Here is a 20,632-nt window from a genome sequence, read left to right on the forward strand (position 1 = left end):
GGTTTTAGTCGGTATTCTCCTCATATTGTATGCCTACGAGCCCATATGTGATTAATGCGGTTTACCAGTGAAGTGTGTCTTTGGCTCTTGTGCTTAGAATAATCTATTCTAATCTAACAACGAAGCATAACCAAACAAGTTATCTAAGAGCGTATATTGTACGAAGTAAGTATTAAAATTGTTGTTTGCTTATGTACGTCTAACGCCGTAATTACCTTTTGTTTCACGTTCCCTCGTTTATTATACTTATCAATTTTCTGTTCAGCTTAGAATTAAATATTCTATATCACTAGGTAAGTGGTAATATATTTATTTATGTTTAGGACACAATATTAGGAGCTAGAATTTTTGGATATATCCAACCTCAAAATATACTGAAACCCTATAGGATTAATTCATTGCCTGTACATCCGACTGTACGTCCGTCTGTCTATACATCTATCGAAACCATTTTCTCAGAAACCTTGATTAATTTTTAGTAGATATCTACTACTTATATAGAATACCTTTATACCACAATCTATATTATACATTAAAATCGTGAAAACTTTCCCATGAGAAAGGAATTTGAAACGCAAGTCTAGGAATAAATAAGGGTCCTGTAAAACGATCATTGAACGAAATGAATTTTATCTTTGAAAACAATTCTTTTCGACTAACATCCAATCAGCCCACATTTAGATTTTAAAAAAATTTAACCCTCTGTACATATTCTTTGGCATCTTTTACATTTCTAAGCTTATCTACTTTTGTATTCCAATATGTCTGTTCAAGATACTTAGTTTCTGCACAATAAATAGATTAAGGTTTTCTCTGAACACTTTTAAATAAGTTCTTCAGTTGTACCTACATTCACGTTATCACAAATAACAAACAACATTTTCAGGCTCGCTTGGTTTCGAACCCTCGACCAACTACAGTTGAACCTCGATAACTTAAACCTCGGTAACATAAAAACCTCTGTAACTTCAAAAAATAATATGTTCCCTTCCCATCAGAGCCCAAAACCTCTTTAACTTAAAATACGCAACCTCTATAACTTAAATAAATAATCTCTGTATTGGCCCTCAGTAACTTAAAGAAATGTTTCCACAACCTCTATAACATAAAATTGTTTGTCAATGAGTCATTTTGAAAGAGTGTCAAAACAAAAGGTTTCGGTATTTATTGCTTGCACGTGTTTATATACAGTATTGTTAACGTAAACAATACATTACCTATTGTTTGCTTTATCGAAATTCTTCAAAGCTTTACGGCGGTTAGCTTTATGACAACGACTTACTTGCATCATAAGTTTTTGATTGTTGTCCTGGAAATATCACTTACGTAAAGTTGTGAGAAATAAATGTCTTAAACCGTAAAGTGATATTTCCAGGACAACTGTGTGATAAAACTGGCTTTAAATGAGTCCAAAAAGAAAACTAACATTCCTCACCTACACTGATAAATTAAAAGATATAGAAGCAGTGAAGATGGATAGAACCTTGATAACTTAAAACCTCTATAACTTAAAATATTTTGTGTTTCCCTTGGACTTTAACTTATCGAGGTTCTACTGTATAATTACAAAGGTGCTTAAGGCAGCGGCACTTAAAATCACTGTGCGGCCATTGCTCCCTTAATTTATATATTATATAATTAATTGATCGGCAAAGTGTGGTAACAATAACCGTATTAATCGTTTCGCAGGTAATTTACCGTAATAAATTATGATCAAGTACAGCAAATACAATTTCATGTATTAGAACTCGCTTGCTGTATTTCAATTAGCTCTACATTATTCATTCTTGCCATTATGCTTGCTATAGAACAATTATCTTGCAAATTTTATTCTTATATTGTTACAAAGACGATGTTTATTGAAATTTGAAACCACCTCCCAGGATTTAATACATAATCTCCAAAGAAAGCACTTTTAATTTCCCCAGAACGATGGTACACAAGCGATATTTGATATTATAAACCTCAAGGCCAATAACGGTCTGAGTTCTGACTGCTACCTCGAATATTCCTATATTCAACAGAATAAATTTATTTCTCTCCGAAGTACACTAGACGTCAACAAATAAGGTTATTTTTCAATAGAAGGATTTTATTCTTTCATTTAGGTAAAGTAAGTTAGCAAAATATTCCTTTTGAGCAGAAACTCAATTAAATTATAGTTTTTATCTGAAACAGAATACAGTCTAGATATTTACTCTTAAAGTCTCGGCGCATATAGATACATATATTTCTCTACAATTATCGCTTTTGTACGGTTATTTTTACTACGAAACGTAGGGCTTTTTTCGTTTTCAAAACAACTCAGCCAATTAACTAAAACGAGAATTGGAACAGTTACTGGGCAAATAACATCTGATTTCGCAAATAATTTTGCATGATTAATCCCTATTCTCATTAATTTGGAAATAATGTGAAACATTCACACTTCGACAGTCCCTCGAATCCTCTCAATTTTTGTCAACAGTAGTTACTTACTAATCTTTAATTTAGAATTTTTAAAGTTTAAAATGTTAAAAATATTTTAATTTCAAACTAGGTAAGTACCTACCAATTTAAGGGAAAGAAGAAAAATGAAAGTGTGTTTATTTTGTGTGTATTTTTCAACTTTTTTACGCGTACTGCTTAGTATGGAATAGCTTTTCCAACTAATAACATACACAGGTGAATAGCGTAAATAAAACTTTGTAGCAGTCTACAGGGAAACATATAAAAAGTAAATATTTTACTTAGGTTTAGCGAGGCTGCATTTCCTAAAATAAATTATATGGATAAAACTATTTAAGACCTCTATCATTATTCATTAAGTTTTAGGTTAATCTACCTGGTACGGATTAGTATGAAAATATTTATTTCAGTTGCAAACCTATGTATGTACAACAAAGTAAAAATTCGAGCCCAAATGCTTTGGTTAGTTCTAGGATATATTTTGTATCAATAAAACTTAATAGTTTTAACATACTACCGTTCTCGCCCGATAGCTGTTCTCAGTCGTAGAGTCAAAACTGGGTAACTGCTTGGTACCAATACTCTTAGGTGTATTTCCATAAATTAGACAAAATACTAAGAATTATTTATTTATTAGTCATCCCGATAAAAAAGCTTATACACATGAAATATATTTCTTACACATAATGTACGTAGTTCGTTGTTTGTTGGAAGAGATAGTCGGCCATGAATTTTAATTAAAGTTACTGAGAAAGCTAACATAATATTCAGATTCATTTTATATATACGAAAATATGTTGTGGCCAAAGAACTGATATAAGCATTTATAATTAAAATTTACCGGATATTGTACCGCCTTATAGTGCATAATAATGCTAACCTCCATCGCTCATTCGCTCAGCGGGAGGCCTCTTTGAAGCTTTGTGTTTATTAAACTTGGTTATAGGCAGTAGACCAATCGATCAATATGAGTTATGTATGAATTTCAGTAAGCTGAATAATGCCAAAATTAAGCAAATTTCGATATAACGTTATATGGCAATTTGGGCGTACCCTAGCATATAGTTGACATTGAAATTGCTGATTTATAATGTATAATTAGTTTAAAACTTTACGTATAAGGTAAATACTTCCTTTCCAGTTATTAATGTAGAAGTGGAATTGTCCACATTTATGTGTGACGTCGAATAACAAAATAGCTCCTGTTTAATCAAAATAAAATATTTGTAATTACCTAACTAAAATATTGTAATAAATTAAAATATTTTTACAAATTATCAAAACATACATGGAAATACATGGAAAGAACGGAAATACAAGCTAAATAATAATTTTCATATGTTGTAACGTCAATTCCTTTGTGTATTATATATGAAACAAAATTCAATAACAAAACACATAACCCTAAGCCTACCTTTTTCCCTCATATAATCTCGATAACATATCTCCATCAAGTAGGTTTTCACCTAAGTCTGTGCAGTCCAAGTCAATCCTAAACATAATACGGATTCAAACAGTAGTGTCCTCATCACGTCTTCCCATTTACAGTATTTCGAAGGAATTCCTATTAGCACTTGGCTCTCTGAAGGAGCTATAAAAAGTTCTCTACTAAATGAATGTTTTCTGAACCCTCCAAAATACAACGCTTAACTTACAATGTTGAAAAGGACCATAAAGCAAACGTAGCTTTATTGTTATGGCCGTCATTCGACCTCACATTGAAAAATATTAATTAAATTTTTACCGTTGATATACGAACATGCCAAATTATAAACACCTGGGTCTAATATGAAGTCGAAAACATTGTACGTTTCATTTTAAAACATTAATAATTACCTTCTGTAGAATCATAAATTTAATTGTTCTTTTTTCGAGGAACTTAGTCTATACTTAATATTTTATTGAATATTTATGATTTTTGTCAGCATTTTGATTTCCAAAGAATTGAATGTGTCGGAGTCATACATCCCACAATTTAGATAAGGCCTTAAAATTCGTCTGTTAAATATTTCGGTTATCAAGCAGGCTTTGACAACTTTAAGCTTGCGGAGGAAGTACCACACCCCCCACGGAAGATCGGTGTAAAATAGTAGCACGTGCTACTAATGCTACCGTGTTTTGTATGATAAATGGAAGAGCCGGAGACCCGTATCCCTTTCCTCACTCTTCGCAGTGCATTTTTAACGCCCGCCATCAATACTTTCTTTAGGTGGTGGTCGCTTACCATCAGACGACGCACTATCTCGATTTCCCACTCTGACATAAAATATAAAAAAACTATGGCTGTAAGGTTTTGGTAGTTATAATGTCATTTTATCCATAAGTTACTTTAAATCATTAAAATCTTTAGAATTGAACGTCTATAATCGAACCGTATCGCATTTAATTTCCGATAGAGAAGAGCTTATGAAGTGACGTAACAACTTTGTAGTTGATCGCTATCTGTTTTGATACCTGAATCAATATTTACTATAAAACCGTGTTTATAGATATATCAAAATTCCAAAAACATGGGAAGTTATTAGTTAATTGTTTATTTTCAAATATTTGTCTTGAATATATCTTAAATCTCTATAAACTCTATCTCGTTATGTTAATTGCTACCTACTCAATATATATTAAGAAATCGTAAATGGAGTAAAATACTTTTAATATGTTCCAAATCTTTAAGAATATGTAATTTAAAGATAGGTACAATTTTACCGAAATACAAATGCAAATAAATCTGTAAGGTACCTAAATTTGGATAATATTATGTATATTTGCATAAGTTGAATTGTAATTTGTATAGCTTATAATTAATACTTTAGCCACCGTCTGCAATAAAGAGTACGAGTCTGAATTTTAAATCTTCATTTTTCTCGTCTATGGACCCACCTACCTAATGCAGCTACTAATAATCCAAGCACGTTTGCTTAATTTATTGTGATAGAAGTTAAAAAGAAAAATCTTATTCTTCACCATATTTATGTTCTGTTTTCCTTATAAATGCAGAGTCTTAAACATTATTTTATTAATATTGTTAACGTATGATATTAGATTATAATTTCGGCGTCATTCAATTTTTTATAGCACCCTAAAAGTAGGTAAGTACCTAAGTATGTTAATTTCTTTGTGTTGGCGTGGCGAAAGTTGAAATAAGCAATCAGGAATCTAATTAATTCTTTGCGATTGCTCTTGATCTTCAAGATAGTCCGTTGTCTCTTACATTACCAGTGATTAATGAATTGAAGAAACTTTGCAGACATCTTTATCTATATTCTCCCCCAAAAAAGTACAAACAACTAATCCTTTTTTTTAAGGACGTTATGTACTACAATTTACCTTTTTTGTATTCTGTAAAAATATTTACACAATACACGCTTGCTAAAAATCCTAGCATCACCTCTTTGACATTATTTCAAATTGTGTCAACACGCCGCTGCCGCCGGCGGGAACAAGCCGCGGTGACGGCTAACGTAGCGGTTGCGGGAGGCAGCAGTCGGTGCTGGTCGGCCGGCCGCCCTCCTGTCCGGTGACTACAGCCTCCTCGCCTCTCGGGTATGGATTATTCGCTGGGAGCCGGCAGCGGAACCAGTGCGACCTGCGAACTCCCCGCGGCCGCTCGCCTCTCTCGTAACCTTTCGTAGCTTAAGATTTCGCGTAACTCGTCCGTAGATAGCGGCAAAAGCTACCCTGTAGCTACTCTCTGGGCTCGCTTACACCGATACTTTCAAACTCTTGCTCATTATAATATTTCCGATGTGTTTTTATGATGACACTTTTGTAATATGCCAAAAAATATGCACCTGTGGAAACAATGATTTTTGTATAATGCAAAGGGATAAATTATTGGAGTAAGTATAAGTTTATTAAGATTTGTATATTTATTGACAACGATTTGTATTTTTATGGGGTTACAAAATAAGATACTTTTCAAAATAATATTATTTTTTAAGGCTTTTAGTTAGAATGACTCTCTAATAAAATACAAAGTTTAACTAATAACATACAAAACAGAATTTTTAATCATGTTTATTATTGGTAGAGAACCTTATTCATTATTTCTATGAAGTGAAACTCTTTTTATCAGAAAAGATAATAAAAAGATAAATAAATATCTTTTTATTAACGCAAGATTTTAAGATTTTAAAGGAATCATTATGTAAAACATGTTACGTTATTTAACAATAACTTAATTTCTGCGTACTTTAATAAATTGCAACAAAATAAAAATAAAAACATTTTAACCTAAAACAAATACCTAATTAAGGTTATTTGGCAAAGTTCTTTTACAAGTTTTGTAGATTTTAGCCTAATGAGCATACTCCTCAGGCAAGAACTACATATCTTTCTTGATTAACTATTATTATATTGAAATATAATATTTCTTACCCTCTTTTAATACTTTCTATAAATTATTTTACTTTAATACGACGATATTATAAATAGGTACGTACTCATAATTGTTATATCATATATGTATACAATTATAGAGTTGTTATTAAAAATCGGATCGTTGTTTTCAAACAAATGAGATAGATTTCTATATTATTATTTTGGTCTCCGAATCAACTTATATGTAGATTCTTATGTATTATTATGTTTCATATATTTTACTTTTACTTTTTATTTTATGTCACAACACATCTTTTTATTTATTTACTATCTACCCAAATGGGTATACCTACTACATACATTCTGAATACATATATTAATATTAGAAGGATATTAAATATAATATTGATATTAGAAATATTTCCTTACCGTCTTTGATTAAAATGTACCTAACCTTCTCAAAGAAAAGAGAATATTTGTTTGGTGGAAATGTTTACACCTGTCTTGAGAACACGTTTATTTGAACAAGCACTTAAATTCAGATTGGGCATGATGACAAAGAGAGATTTAGATTATATAAGATTAGATTTTGGTAGTGTCATATTCTGTGATTTATGTAATCTTATAACAATATTAGTCATATTTATGTTAAAACACGATTTCTATAAAAATCAGAATATACCTTTTAACAAAGCTTCGATGCTTTTACTATTTAAATTATTATACTTACAACAAAATACGAGCAACAATTAACGAACATTAGAAAAGTATCTACTGATTTAGAAATCTTGGCAGAACTAAATACGAAACCAAGAAACACGAGAAAATCAAGGATGTATTAGGATTGTTCGTATTTAATTCTAAGAAACCGCAATTAAGTGGGTAATGGCACAAAAAAATTAAGCACCGCACAATCGCCCGCACTATTATTCGTAGAGCTTAGGAAAGCCTCACTTAGTGGGGTTGAAATATTGTGTTCTCTTATTTCTAGTAGGGATATTTTGCTTATGATTATTTATTTCTGGAAAATAAAAGAATAAATTGAATGAATAAAATATATATATTTAAAATGCAGTTAAAGTTGTCAAATAAATAATATTTTAGACGTGATACAGTTTACTATTTTAAAACATTATCATAAAATTAATGCAAGCATATTTTAACGATGTAGACTTTACCTATATGAAATGCTAATAGGTTTTTATTGAAACTTATTCTACGTACAAATACAATCACTTCATAAAATATGAATAAAAGGAAGTTTTCCAAGAAATAATCTCGGAAAATACGTGATTGGTTGGCTACGCAGAACAATAAAGACTCATTCTTGACCGGCGCGCGTGTAATCTCATGATAATGAACGCTAAAATGAATACTCTACATAAAAGCTGTATTGTCATTTGAAAGTTGTAAAACAAACATAAACATAGAAATCTAAATAACAAGACACTAGAAGTCGTAAGCGTGCGTGACCTTGTCGCCACTCAGGTGATTTGCACAACACCAGTGTATTCGTCACTGTTCAGTTGCTCTGGAGACGTATGAGTGTATACATGGTGTGTTTCAGCAATTCCCATTGCGGAAATTCTTCCACAAGTTGTAATTATACTTATAAAGGAATAATATTTCATCGGAAAATATTTTTTTGTAGAAATAATGCCGTTTTTCCTTAAAATTATAGAATATTTACAAGTATTACGAGCGTCACCATAGTAATCGAAATAACAATGAATGACACAGTCGACCATTCTTATTATCACGTTTGTTCGTATTGGAGCAAAAAGTCTCATATACTTAGGGATGTTATTCTAAAATAAACCGTAAATTCGTGCGTTAGGATACATATTCAAAAGCTTAATTTAATAGATAAGTTAGTTTTCACTAAAATCAAGCTGTCCAATAAAAGGCATAGTTTACTTGTGTGTACTGTTTAGCTTTCGGTTTGAATGTGTTGATTTTGGCGACAGCGGTTTTCATACGAATTATGACATTTTAGCACTTCTATGTGTCTTGTTATTTAGATTTCTATGAACATAAACCAAAAATGACTTATTGTCGTCCGGTAACGATGCGCCGGGATGTCTCTCCATCGTGTACACATTTTTATTCAAGTTGTTGTCACAGTTCCCGCTAAGACGATATGTTTCATTCAAAATTGAAACAATAACGTTATGTTTTGAAATGAATTATGGAATACTCCCATTTGTCCATACTTTAAATCGGTATTGTTTAAGATTTTGCTCGCTTTTTCGTCGGTATATAAAAATAATATTATCTTTTTTATATGTACCTACACAGTGCTCTACGATATTTTTAATTTAGTCAATATTTATTCCAATATTTCTTACAGGTATTTCGATTGGTAATGCAAAGTTATAAAAATCATGATTCAAGTAGACGACTTTAAACGACCTTCACCATCACCATCTCGATGCTCTGTACGCAGCGATAGTCGGGTGTTTAGGCAGCCGAGAGTAATACATGTAAATCGTGATGTTGCTACAATGATGGACGATGAAACAAATTGTGTTCCTCGAAGTGGAAGTACTAATGAACCGACACTGATATCTGATTTTGAACCTGTACAAACGGCACACGCTTCAAATTTTCGCTCACGTACGTTTAGTGATGGTTTTATCAGAAATACCAGTCTTGAACTTCTGCTAGGCGTAGACTGTGACGCTTGCCTCGCGCTAGCCGCCCAAAGACAATGCTATAACCAGCACTTGTCAGACCATGAATTTGATTTAGTTTGCAACTGTAATGTTCAACAAAACAACTACCTTAATTGCCACCGAGATTCTGTGAAACAACGAGGTCACACGCTTAATATTTATGATATGGACAGAATTAAACGAGAAACGGGGCGTAATAATTTGATTAATGGAACACATCGCAGTCTGGACAGGAAACATATTAAAAGTAAAAATGTTTCAAATTACATTTCTAAACAATTTATATCGTACGACCAAACAAATACTCTCGTTCAAAAAATTAAAAAGAAATTATCAAATTTAAAACGAATTGGAGGAGAAGCAATGTCGAAAAAACCACAAAACGCCGTTCAGTTAGCGGAGATAAGTGCGGGCTCAACAAGCTCGCTGCGGAAGCTGTCGATGTTATCACTCGTAGATAAGTCACAGAGGAAAACGAATAGCCAAAGTTGCATCTTTTCTGCTACAAGCTTACAATCTAAAAATGATTTTAAAGAAAATATAAATACTTATGCAAACTTTTCATCAAACGTTGATCAATGTTTCGATCGTATAAGAGATTGCAACGCAGAATTATATAAATCGCAGAAAAAACCTAAAATAAGAACTTTAGATAGAAATGATGACGTCGTTTTACGCAGCTCTTCCTCGATAAAATTTTCCACTTTAGACAACAGAAGTCGATGTAGAGGTATAAGAAGACAGATGTCATACAACGACTTTCCCTCTGAGAGATTTGCGAGCGGGTTATCAGAAACATGGTCACCTGATGATTCGACTAACACGCGAAATAATGTGTCATCCGAAGAAAGCCACACGTTTGTAGATGCTGAAAGAAGTGTAGGAAGCGATCATAGAGTTCTGCATGCACAATGTACATGTAATACGGGCCAAAATCAAAAAATTCCATCTATTTTCTTCGATCCACATGTAAGTCCTATGTTTCTTTTTAAAAATATTGCTTTCGTTTACTCTATATGTTATTTGCTTGAATAAGTTTCACATAATATAGTTTAGTATTTTCAAATCAAAACCATGATCCAGACGGAAAACTTATAACTTAAGTTAAATCTAATAGCGCTTTGAGTTCTAAACTTATCTAAAGTTTCTGAAAGAAAATTCAAATCTTCTGCGATAAAATTTGCAAGTTAAACATTTCTACCTGCGTAATTTTTGGCGTGTTAGGTTTAAGAATTTGTGAAACCGTTATTCAAAAATAAGAAAAGTTAAATTTTTTTGTATAGGATTAGTTAAATGACTTTTTTATAATTAAGGGAAAGAAACGCTCAGCTCCCGCACCCGATGTGACGGACAGGGCACAAGATAGAATCTCGTGCAGTGCCTGTAAATCCAGCCAGTGGCTTCCAAACACTACTACTTCTACAACTAGCCATAGTTCTACCACAACTGGGGCCTCATCACGTAAGTTACCATTCATCATAGAAAAAATGCCTTGCGAAGATATTTGAAATTAATAATTGAGCAACTAAATGTTAAACAATAATAAAAATTAAAAACATTAACTTACAGCTAATTATGACATTTTTAGTTTCGGGCTGTATGATAACGTCAATGCACGTTTATCAGTCGACATTCATTTATTTGATAACTATTATGTATGTAAGCAATCAAGGCTGTAATAATACTCTACTATATACCAACTTACGTGTCTATATGGGATAATAACAGTTCCAGCCCGCCACTTCGTTCGGGTAGCATTGTTACAAATACACATTTAATTCTCTAAAGATGAGTATTATTTAGTTACAGGTGTATATTGGACAAAAGTATTTTACCTTGTTGTACAGGATTTCGGACGTAAATATAACAGATGGATAGAAAGACTTACCTTTCCCATATCCATTAAGCCTATTCGGTTCGTTGACGTAGGTATACTTAGTGACCTCCAAATTATTATTAAACATAAAAAATATATATGTATCTATCCGTAGCAATGAACCTTTGAAGCGGAATCTAGGGAACAGGTGTCTTTAAAAAACTATTTATTCAAATTTTTATAAAGGAAACGAATATTCGCCTTTGTTTGGGTTAGGTATTGTAAAAGTTTTACGGTAGGCATCGGAAATAAATTATTTTCAAATTTTGCGCTTTGAGACCAGCCTTTGTGTTAAAAATTCTAGGTCAACTGAAAGTTTGTTTATAAGGGCGTAAGTTTTAAAGAATTGTTCTGAAATTAATTACTTTATTAGTTTTGTACATACCTAACTTATTCGTACTTTTAACAATGGATGGATAGATAATTAGTTAGTATGTAGTAGTATCTATATAATTATGAGGTAGGTATTATTTATTTATTTTATTCAATTAAAAGATTAAAACTGCTTCTTACTGCCCTTTATATCCTAGGTTTATTACCCTAGGTTTATCAGGATGGCAGCGACGTTGGTGCTGCGTGGCAGTGTTGGTGCTAGTGGCAGGTACAGCTTGCGTGGCGGGTCCTCTAGCACTGCGGGCGCCCCCCGGAGCCCCGCTGCATGAGCGGCTTCGCCTTGCAGAACGTTTGCTACACGACACACCACTTATAGATGGCCATAACGACTTACCTTGGAATATACGAAAATTTTTACACAACAAAATAAAGGACTTCCGGTAAGAGAATTACTTACCTGAAAGCTAATAGCGTTTTCTAGCGGGTTCATGTAATAAACGTAAAAATCTTTATTCATGTAAACAAAATATGTAAACTAAAAATAGGGTTATCAAATATTGATGATTACTATTTATTTTTTATTGATAAAAATGGTAGACATAACATGAGAAAGAAACAAACAACACAATACTTTTATTATAAATGGCACTAACTCAAATTAAAATCCATATTATCATGTAGGTACAATTATCAATATGTGGTTGCAGATCAATATTTGGCATCATTTTATGTGTTCCGCTATGAATGGTTTACGAAATTAATTAATAACTTCGTCCTAATTGCAACCACGAAATATATTGTCTATGAAATATCATTTTCAATACATATGTGAATATGTGATAAATGAAACAGGTTTAATGAAGATTTGAGAACGATTTCTCCATGGGCCACTAGCTCTTGGAGTCACACTGATTTGCCTAGACTGAAGCAAGGTCGAGTTGCTGCCCAAGTAAGTCTTTGTTTTATAAAATATCAACCTATTTAGAACTTTATTTTATTCGATTTCTGTACAAAAAACTTTTTCTTTAACATAAATAATGAGCCTGAACAAATTTCGATGGCATTGATAAAATTATTTTACTTGTAGAAAGCACACAGTCCAAGTTAAATTGCAGTCGTGTCCGTACCTAATAGCGTTCTGCACTTTGTAGAGTCTGCAATAGAATAAATCAATAAAAAATAATATCATTCCCCTCTGTAAGTATATCACGTTTCTTATTACATGTCACTGCATACGATACTCTGCTATATCACATTCAGTAAGCGTGCATAAGTCGTGCTTGATATCGAGGTAATCAGTTCCATATTCACTTCATAGTTCACATATAAAAGTGCGGTACATAAATGCACACATGACCTAAAATACATTTAGGCGATCATTAGCCACGTATTATTCTGGTCGGTTATAAGAACTTTTAATGCAGGGTGTAATTTATCTTCGTGCTAGGTACTATTTCTTGTCATATTCACTGGACTTTAGCGTATCCATCGTGGGACGACATGGACAATGAAAAATTATGATAAATGTTGCAATGTAGATCCTGTATGTATCTGAACGTTTTTAGGTACCATTTGGTTTAATTTATATCTAATCTCAGTTAGTGTTTAAAATCACTCCAAAGTTATAATTTAAATAATTTCTTCCTGTAAAAATAATACCTTGATATATTGTCTAAATACTAAACTAATAATGCTCGCTTATCATTATTTAAGTCTAACATGAATATACTCATATCACAAGGGATTTCCAAATCCATAAAACTGTTTGATCTTAACAAGTCGAGAGTAGAGCACTACCTGAATTACTTCACGAGGCTGGCTATGGCTATTACCCAAATGTATATACATAATACGTATACACTAGTACAAAATATATACATATAAGTAAACTAATTATTTTGAAGACTGAATATTGAATGCTTTAAGAATCAATATTGAAACCGGCCACCACACTGATATGGACGTTTCAGTCAATATGTAATTGAGTATCGGGGTAGTTGCGACATTTAAATCATAGCAGACTATTGCTGGATGTTACATAGAGAATAAGAAATATACAAAGACAGCTTTGAATGCAATTTAAAATGATTTTTATCATTGTAGAAACAATACATATTGTTTCTGTTTATTTATTTAGTTTAGTTACCATAAAGTAAGGTTGATAAGGCAATAAAATTGCTAATACATATTATTATACAAAATAGAACGAACAAGATTACTTCATTATAGTCGTGTTTTATAAGTTGTGTCATCTGAATACCTATCTTTCGAAAATCGATTGATTAACACAAATCAAAAACTAAATCGATTGGTGAACATTTTTATTTAGAAAATATTTCAGATTTTAACTTTGAATAGGTATGTAAATTTTGTGAAAGGCTTAAAAAGGTTTTCCTCATATATAGTTTTGGGCAGCATACGTCCCTTGTGACTCTCAACACAAAGATGCGGTACAGCTTACCTTCGAACAAATAGACCTGATACAGCGTTTAACTGACAAGTACCACCCGGAGCTCACGTTCTGCACTTCAGCTGAAGGTTAGTATTTTAAATTAATATGTTGCCTATTTTTAAAATGTCAAAAATATTCGTATCTCTTCGTATTTTGAGTCACGACACGACACACATCCGTATGTGTCGTGTCGTGACTCAAAATACGAAGAGAACACCAATTTTCCACCATTTATTTCTTTTTCTATCCACGACTAACTTTATTTGCCTGATTCTGTTGTGTAATATACGGATGGTTTGTAAAGTGAAATAAAAACCACAAAACTTTGGTTAAACTCATTATAATTTATCACCTGCTCTGAACATAGAGGTCCGTAATTACTCTAATGCACTATAGTAGGTAGGTTTCGCTGGCATTTTATCTCGACTTTTCAGTTTTTCATATGAAAAATAATGGCATTTCGACATCACAAATATCCTTTGTTGTAATATACAAATAACTAAACAAATTAGCTGCCAGAAACCTTCTACTTTACTTAATGGCGCTCGTTATAGATATTCGCTCGTTATTCATTCTGTTTCCCTTTCTAAGAAGATTTAATGACTGAAATATTAATGGCCCTTTCTTTCTACTAATGTGAAAAATCATTTATTTATGCAGAATTTATTAATTATCATGAATTTTTCAAGTATTATATTATCATTATATTATCATCAAGTATTATATTATTATTAATTGATCTCAATTTCTTAGGTAATTATACCCTATATACAATACACAATCAACTTTTCTCGATACCACCTTATATAAAATACATAAACAATTATTTTTTAAATAAAAATATATATGTCTCTCCGTAACCACGCTCTCTACAAAGTGTGCGGAATGTCGGGATAATAGGTAATATTATGAACAAATCATTATAACCAAAGCAAAATTTTTACAAAGCACGCCTTTTATAAAATATTTATTTTATTTTATTTTATTTCTAACACTTTACTATACTAGTTAATAATACAAATTACTTAAAACTAAAACTTATAGCTAAACTAACACAGAGGGTGGCCTTATCACTAAAGAGTGATCTCTTCCAGGCCAAATATTATTATATCTAAAGATGAAATTTCCTAAAACATTTGATGCCAATGTAGGCATGTACTGCATAGGGTGTGTATGAAGTATATAATTTGTTTTCAGATATTTTAACAGCACACGCTAACCACCGCCTGTGTTCGCTGGTAGGTGTTGAGGGTGGGCACGCTATAGGAGGATCCCTCGGAGTGTTGAGAACGTTATATCAAGTCGGAGTTCGCTACTTAACCTTGACGTCATCGTGTGACACTCCATGGGCCGAGTGCGCTTCCACTGACCGTCCAGAACCAAGTCTACGAGGTGGTCTTTCACCATTTGGAAAGGTAATGAATACTTCCAGAAAGTTTTTGAATTTATTTAAAAATAATCCTAATAATCAATATGTTATACTGTATCCTGTATATATGATTTTTCTTTTTTTTTTTTTCTTCTAGCCATTGTTATTAAAAAAATCAAAGAAACTATCTGGGGTACTAATAAGAAAAGAAACGGAACTACAAAAGTACCTACTGTGTATTTGTATAAGCATTAAAAGTTCTAAAAGTTTGTAATTTTAACTAAGTAACTTTATATTGCATCTTGTATTTCTGGATCATGCACAGTGTCATAAAAAATATTACGAAAACAGAGTTAAAACACTTAGGAATTTTCAATGGTGTGTTTGCCGGAGGCCGGGCAGTTGCCCGGGGCGGCAAGTTATGAGGGGTTGCACGACCGCTTTCCGTTTTTTCTATAAAAGTTTGTTGTGAAGCAAAATGTTTTCTTCCGTAATATTCTCCGCGGATAATAGGGTGGCAAATTATGCTAAAGACGTTACATTTTAGAGAACTTCGCTAAGCACTGTAGGTATTTTATTTTTATTAAAACCATAACTAGGCATTTATTTCTAGCAATTTGCTATTTTCTTTTGTTCCAGTTATTTAAGAGCGTACGCTTATCACCTCTTGTTTTCGCTATACACCCATCTATCTTGTGAAAATAACCCGTACATATTATTATTAGTCTGTGCCCGTACATATAGAAAGTGCACAGTGCGATCGATGTATTGAAGGAAAAGTAATTTTACTTATTTTTACCATGTAATATACTTACATGTTTGATGTTTTCTACAATATATGTGTACATTTTGCTTAAAAGTGTTACGACCGCTTTCAAGTTGCGACGGTATTTTCTTTGATTTGTTTTTTGTACAGCGATTCTTTCCGTAATAATCCCTTTTGTTGTAAGCACTCGCTGCGCGTAACGCAGAGCTCAAGCACTAAACATTAAGCACACTATTGTTTTGTAAAATATTACCAAAATGGGGTTACGAAAAACAAGGTTAATTGTTGTGATCCTATTTTCTTTTAGCGATATTTTTTTCTGTAAATAATTTGATAGTGCATATGAATTTCAACGTTCAAGAAAAAGAAGTTTCCTAAAGAAAATTGATCTATTTTTCATAATGTACATATGTGCTTAAAGTTATTTCACACCATGCGACACAACTTCTTAGCTACACACGCTACGCTACGTAGCGCTTTTTTTTGTTCTACGATTTCTCATTGTCTCATAGAAACCTAATTCGTAACCTAATAGTCATTTGAAATTGGAGTTACGAGTTAGTAGCAATTGAATTAAAGGGCATCTCCTATTAAATTAGAGTAGGGAGTAGAATCGAATATGTTGTTTTAATAATATTACATTATATTTTCTTTAACTGTAGTTAAAGACCTTAAATCCTCAGAACTTAAATCCAAGCAACTACTAAATGGATATGATTTTTAAAATAAAAGTGGAATTTTGACATATTTTTTTTTATATTTGTTTTTCAAATATATTGGAGGAAATTCTACTTTTAAACTGTACGTTGAGACATAGGTAATTGGTCATATGTATTACCTACCCACTTACTATTTGTTACTTAGGCAGTATAGTTTGAAAATATTATTAGCTAAAGGTATATGTAATAGCATCTGCTCCTTTTTATCCTGTCGTAGGTACTTTAATGAGCCACCTCTAAAAATAATGATATAAAAGCGGAGTTTTTATAATAGATTGGTATAACACATATTCAAGGGCTAGAAGATACTAACGAGTGTAATAACAATGCATATCTTTGTCCCGATGTTATGTAAATTTAAACACATAAATGTGATCAAATCCATAGTGATGACATTCCGTTCACATACAATATAAACTTTTGTTTTGTGTTTAATGTTTTGGAATATCTCGCCGATATTGCTAAAATCGATTGAAATCTGAATCTTGCGAAATCTAGATCCTATCGTAATAACTAATAACGAACGCAATTAAAAATATGAACATTTCTAACGATTTGAGCTACATAAAAATAAAAGCAGACTTACAGTTTTCAGTTCGGCCCAAATTCCATGAAAAAAATGCAAAGTAAAGTGTAAAACTTCTAGGTCTAGAGAAACTTTTCTGAGCACTAATTGGACTATAGGACAATAGAATAAAATAGAATTCTGTAATTTTAGTAAGGTATTACTAATGAAAAGACGACAATTAATAAATGCTTTATTTTTATTGATATTTTTTAAGATACTTATAAACAGTAAGTTTACTATAGCTACATTGCAATAGGTCAATTTTATTCCTATATACCTAGTTAACGGTTGTTAATGGTTATGTAAGTAGGTTACCTACTTAAATTACTAAGGATTACAATTTGTGTAAAATGAAATGTCTAGATTTATCTTGCAAATTTAATAATTTGTATCAGTACTTTATCAAACTCATGAAATAGATGTACCTACCAAGTTGATACAACCACGTAGTTTTTCAACTCTCTGGAGAGCTTTCACGTTGTTAAAGCGTTGGACAGAATTTTTAGTATCTGCTTATTACTAGGACTGTTCGGCTACTTACCTACTACGAATTATGTGGCTCGTCATATTTAATGCATTTTACAGGTTGTTATCATGGAAATGAATAGACTTGGAATGCTGGTGGATTTATCACATGTATCAGAGCGCACTATGCGTGATGCGTTGGCAATATCGCGAGCACCTGTTCTCTTCTCCCATTCATCTGCGCGATCATTGTGCAATGTAACACGCAATGTTCCGGATGGAGTTCTTCGTCTTGTTGCAGCTAACAAAGGCCTTGTAATGGTCAACTTCTATACATCTTTTTTAACATGCCGAACAACAGCCACCGTGCAAGATGCTATAGGTATTTATTTTATTGTATTATTATTGATGGTTTTATACACTTAAAAATAACCCGACCGTTGTGGTGATATAAAAACTTTTTGCAGCTCATATAAATCACATACGCGATGTGGCTGGCGTGGACTACGTCGGTTTAGGCGCTGGATATGATGGAATTAATTAGTACGTATATTATTTATTCATGCTCCAAAATACAAATGTGTTTTAATTGTAGGTATAGTACCTATAATAGTAAAATATCAATAGTAAAATATATCACAATTGAATAACATTTGCACTCGATCACACATACTTAGTAGATGATTTTTTAAGTTTATACCACTTTATACTTTCCTAATTAATGTATGTACTGAGATGTATATAGCAATAATATCCCCTCTTTTCATCCATCATCGTTTAGAACAGTGGTAATGTGAACAAATAAATAAAAAATGTTATGTCTATTTTCGAAGGTTGATTAAATATTATTATTATTATGGAGGCTTTTGCCATTAGATACATAAGTTGATATAGGTACCTAATGCGTGTATGATTTATATATCATATTTATATTAAAGTTTAAATAGATATCTCGAACACTGTCACGTTATATCTGCAGTGGAACCGTAATAATTCATCGTTTATCATGTCAACAGCACTCCCCAAGGACTGGAGGACGTATCCTCGTACCCTTTGCTATTTGCGGAACTGATGGAAGCTGGGTGGACTATGGAAGATTTGAAGAAACTCGCGGGACTAAACTTATTGCGCGTATTGAGTGCTGCTGAACGAGTATCACGCGAACTTGCCTCAGCAAACGTGACACCTTACGAAGACGTAGCTCCACGCACGATAGAATCGTACAACTGTTCTAGCCAAGATGTATAAATTACTCACATATCTCTTTTTATTATAAGCAATAATAGGTACTTATTCGACTGCAATGTGCAGCTAGTGTAGGAAATAAAGACTCGTCAGCGATCGCATTTGTATATGCTCGCAGTACTGAAAAAATAATATTTCAAATATGTTTTTTTGACTTTAGGTCTATATTATATTAATAGAATCTTAGATTATAAATCCCAAGCTTTAATAACATAATGTATCCTAGAAATGATAGAACTTTATCCCCGTTCATAAAGGATAACTTAATATTATTCAATATTTATAGTGAATTTTAAATTTGATTTCAATTTAAATGTTTTTTAGAAACAAAAATAATAACTATCCATTAAATACTAGGTATGTGGATATTGAATATATATTGTCGTTTTTATGTTTCGCCAGAAAGGTACTTTATGTGTAGGTACAATCAAATCAAGGAACACTAATGATACCTAATTATTGTAAAAATTTTGAATTTTTAACGGTAACAAAGCAATTTGTTAGATAATAAAAAGAATAATGGGCTACAATGTTTCCGAAAGGTTTCCGAATCTTTCTTGTGTATATAAAATTAATAATTTACTTTGTTGAAAACAAATACATAACATTTATTTATCTAGAATATTAAAGAAGAGAGAAATATAAGTATCTATGTATCTAATTATTAATGTATTAATTATCTAATTATTTAGAAATATTAAATGTATCCATACACGCATGTGAGAAAATAAGGTGATAATCTACCTATACAATACTTTAATATATAAAAATGAAACCCGTTTTCCTTGGTCGCGGCATCACACGTGAACGGGTGGGCCGATTTCGATAATTCTTTTTTTATTATATTCCTTGAAGTACGAGGATGGTTCTTATGTAGAGAAAATGTAAATATGTACCGCGGGCGAAGCCGGGGCGGACCGCTAGTTCTTTATAATATAATAAATAATAATATGTTCTTTATAGGTTGTGTCAAAATTAGTCTAGTCGGAAATTAGCCGAATCAAACAGACGGATAGACGGATATTAATAATCCTTAGGTACATTTATGTCCATTTCTAGTACCAACGGTTAAAAGTTAGGTATTTCGTTTTATTGTAACTTTTTTTGTTTTTGTTTGTTTTAATTTTTAGTGTAGAAAGATTTTTGTTATCATATTTCTATATAATAACTTTTATTGGGAATATTTTTTTTAAGGATAATTTTAAAACTGTTCTGTTTGTTCTAAAATTGTATAGTAGATATCTGGGTTTACTTTAAATCACAAAATATGTGTAAAATCGTCACAAATTTCTTTCAACAAAGAGGTACACTATTCAATTGTAGTATTCTAATAAATTCATACATTGGCATTAATTATAAATGTTAACATAATTAATTATTTCTAACAAATACTATAGGC

The 20,632-nt window shown here is 31.9% G+C and overlaps 1 protein-coding gene across 1 annotated transcript; it reads left to right on the forward strand.

The window, feature by feature from the left end:
• The first annotated feature begins 82 nt into the window (after positions 1-82).
• On the forward strand, positions 83-19,831 carry LOC149490513 (uncharacterized). Its single transcript, XM_089705980.1, has 10 exons — positions 83-165; positions 9,116-10,409; positions 10,754-10,901; positions 11,861-12,089; positions 12,502-12,598; positions 14,055-14,187; positions 15,299-15,516; positions 18,109-18,370; positions 18,456-18,531; positions 19,005-19,831. The coding sequence occupies exons 2-10, from the start codon at positions 9,150-9,152 to the stop codon at positions 19,234-19,236; spliced, it is 2,655 nt and encodes an 884-aa protein (XP_089562106.1). The 5' UTR covers positions 83-165; positions 9,116-9,149; the 3' UTR covers positions 19,237-19,831.
• The last annotated feature ends 801 nt before the right edge of the window (positions 19,832-20,632 follow it).

Source organism: Colias philodice, chromosome 2, assembly GCF_061535455.1.
Source record: "Colias philodice isolate Cphi_HAF_F1 chromosome 2, ilColPhil1 Martin Lab GWU primary, whole genome shotgun sequence".
Taxonomy (NCBI): Eukaryota; Metazoa; Arthropoda; class Insecta; order Lepidoptera; family Pieridae; genus Colias; species Colias philodice.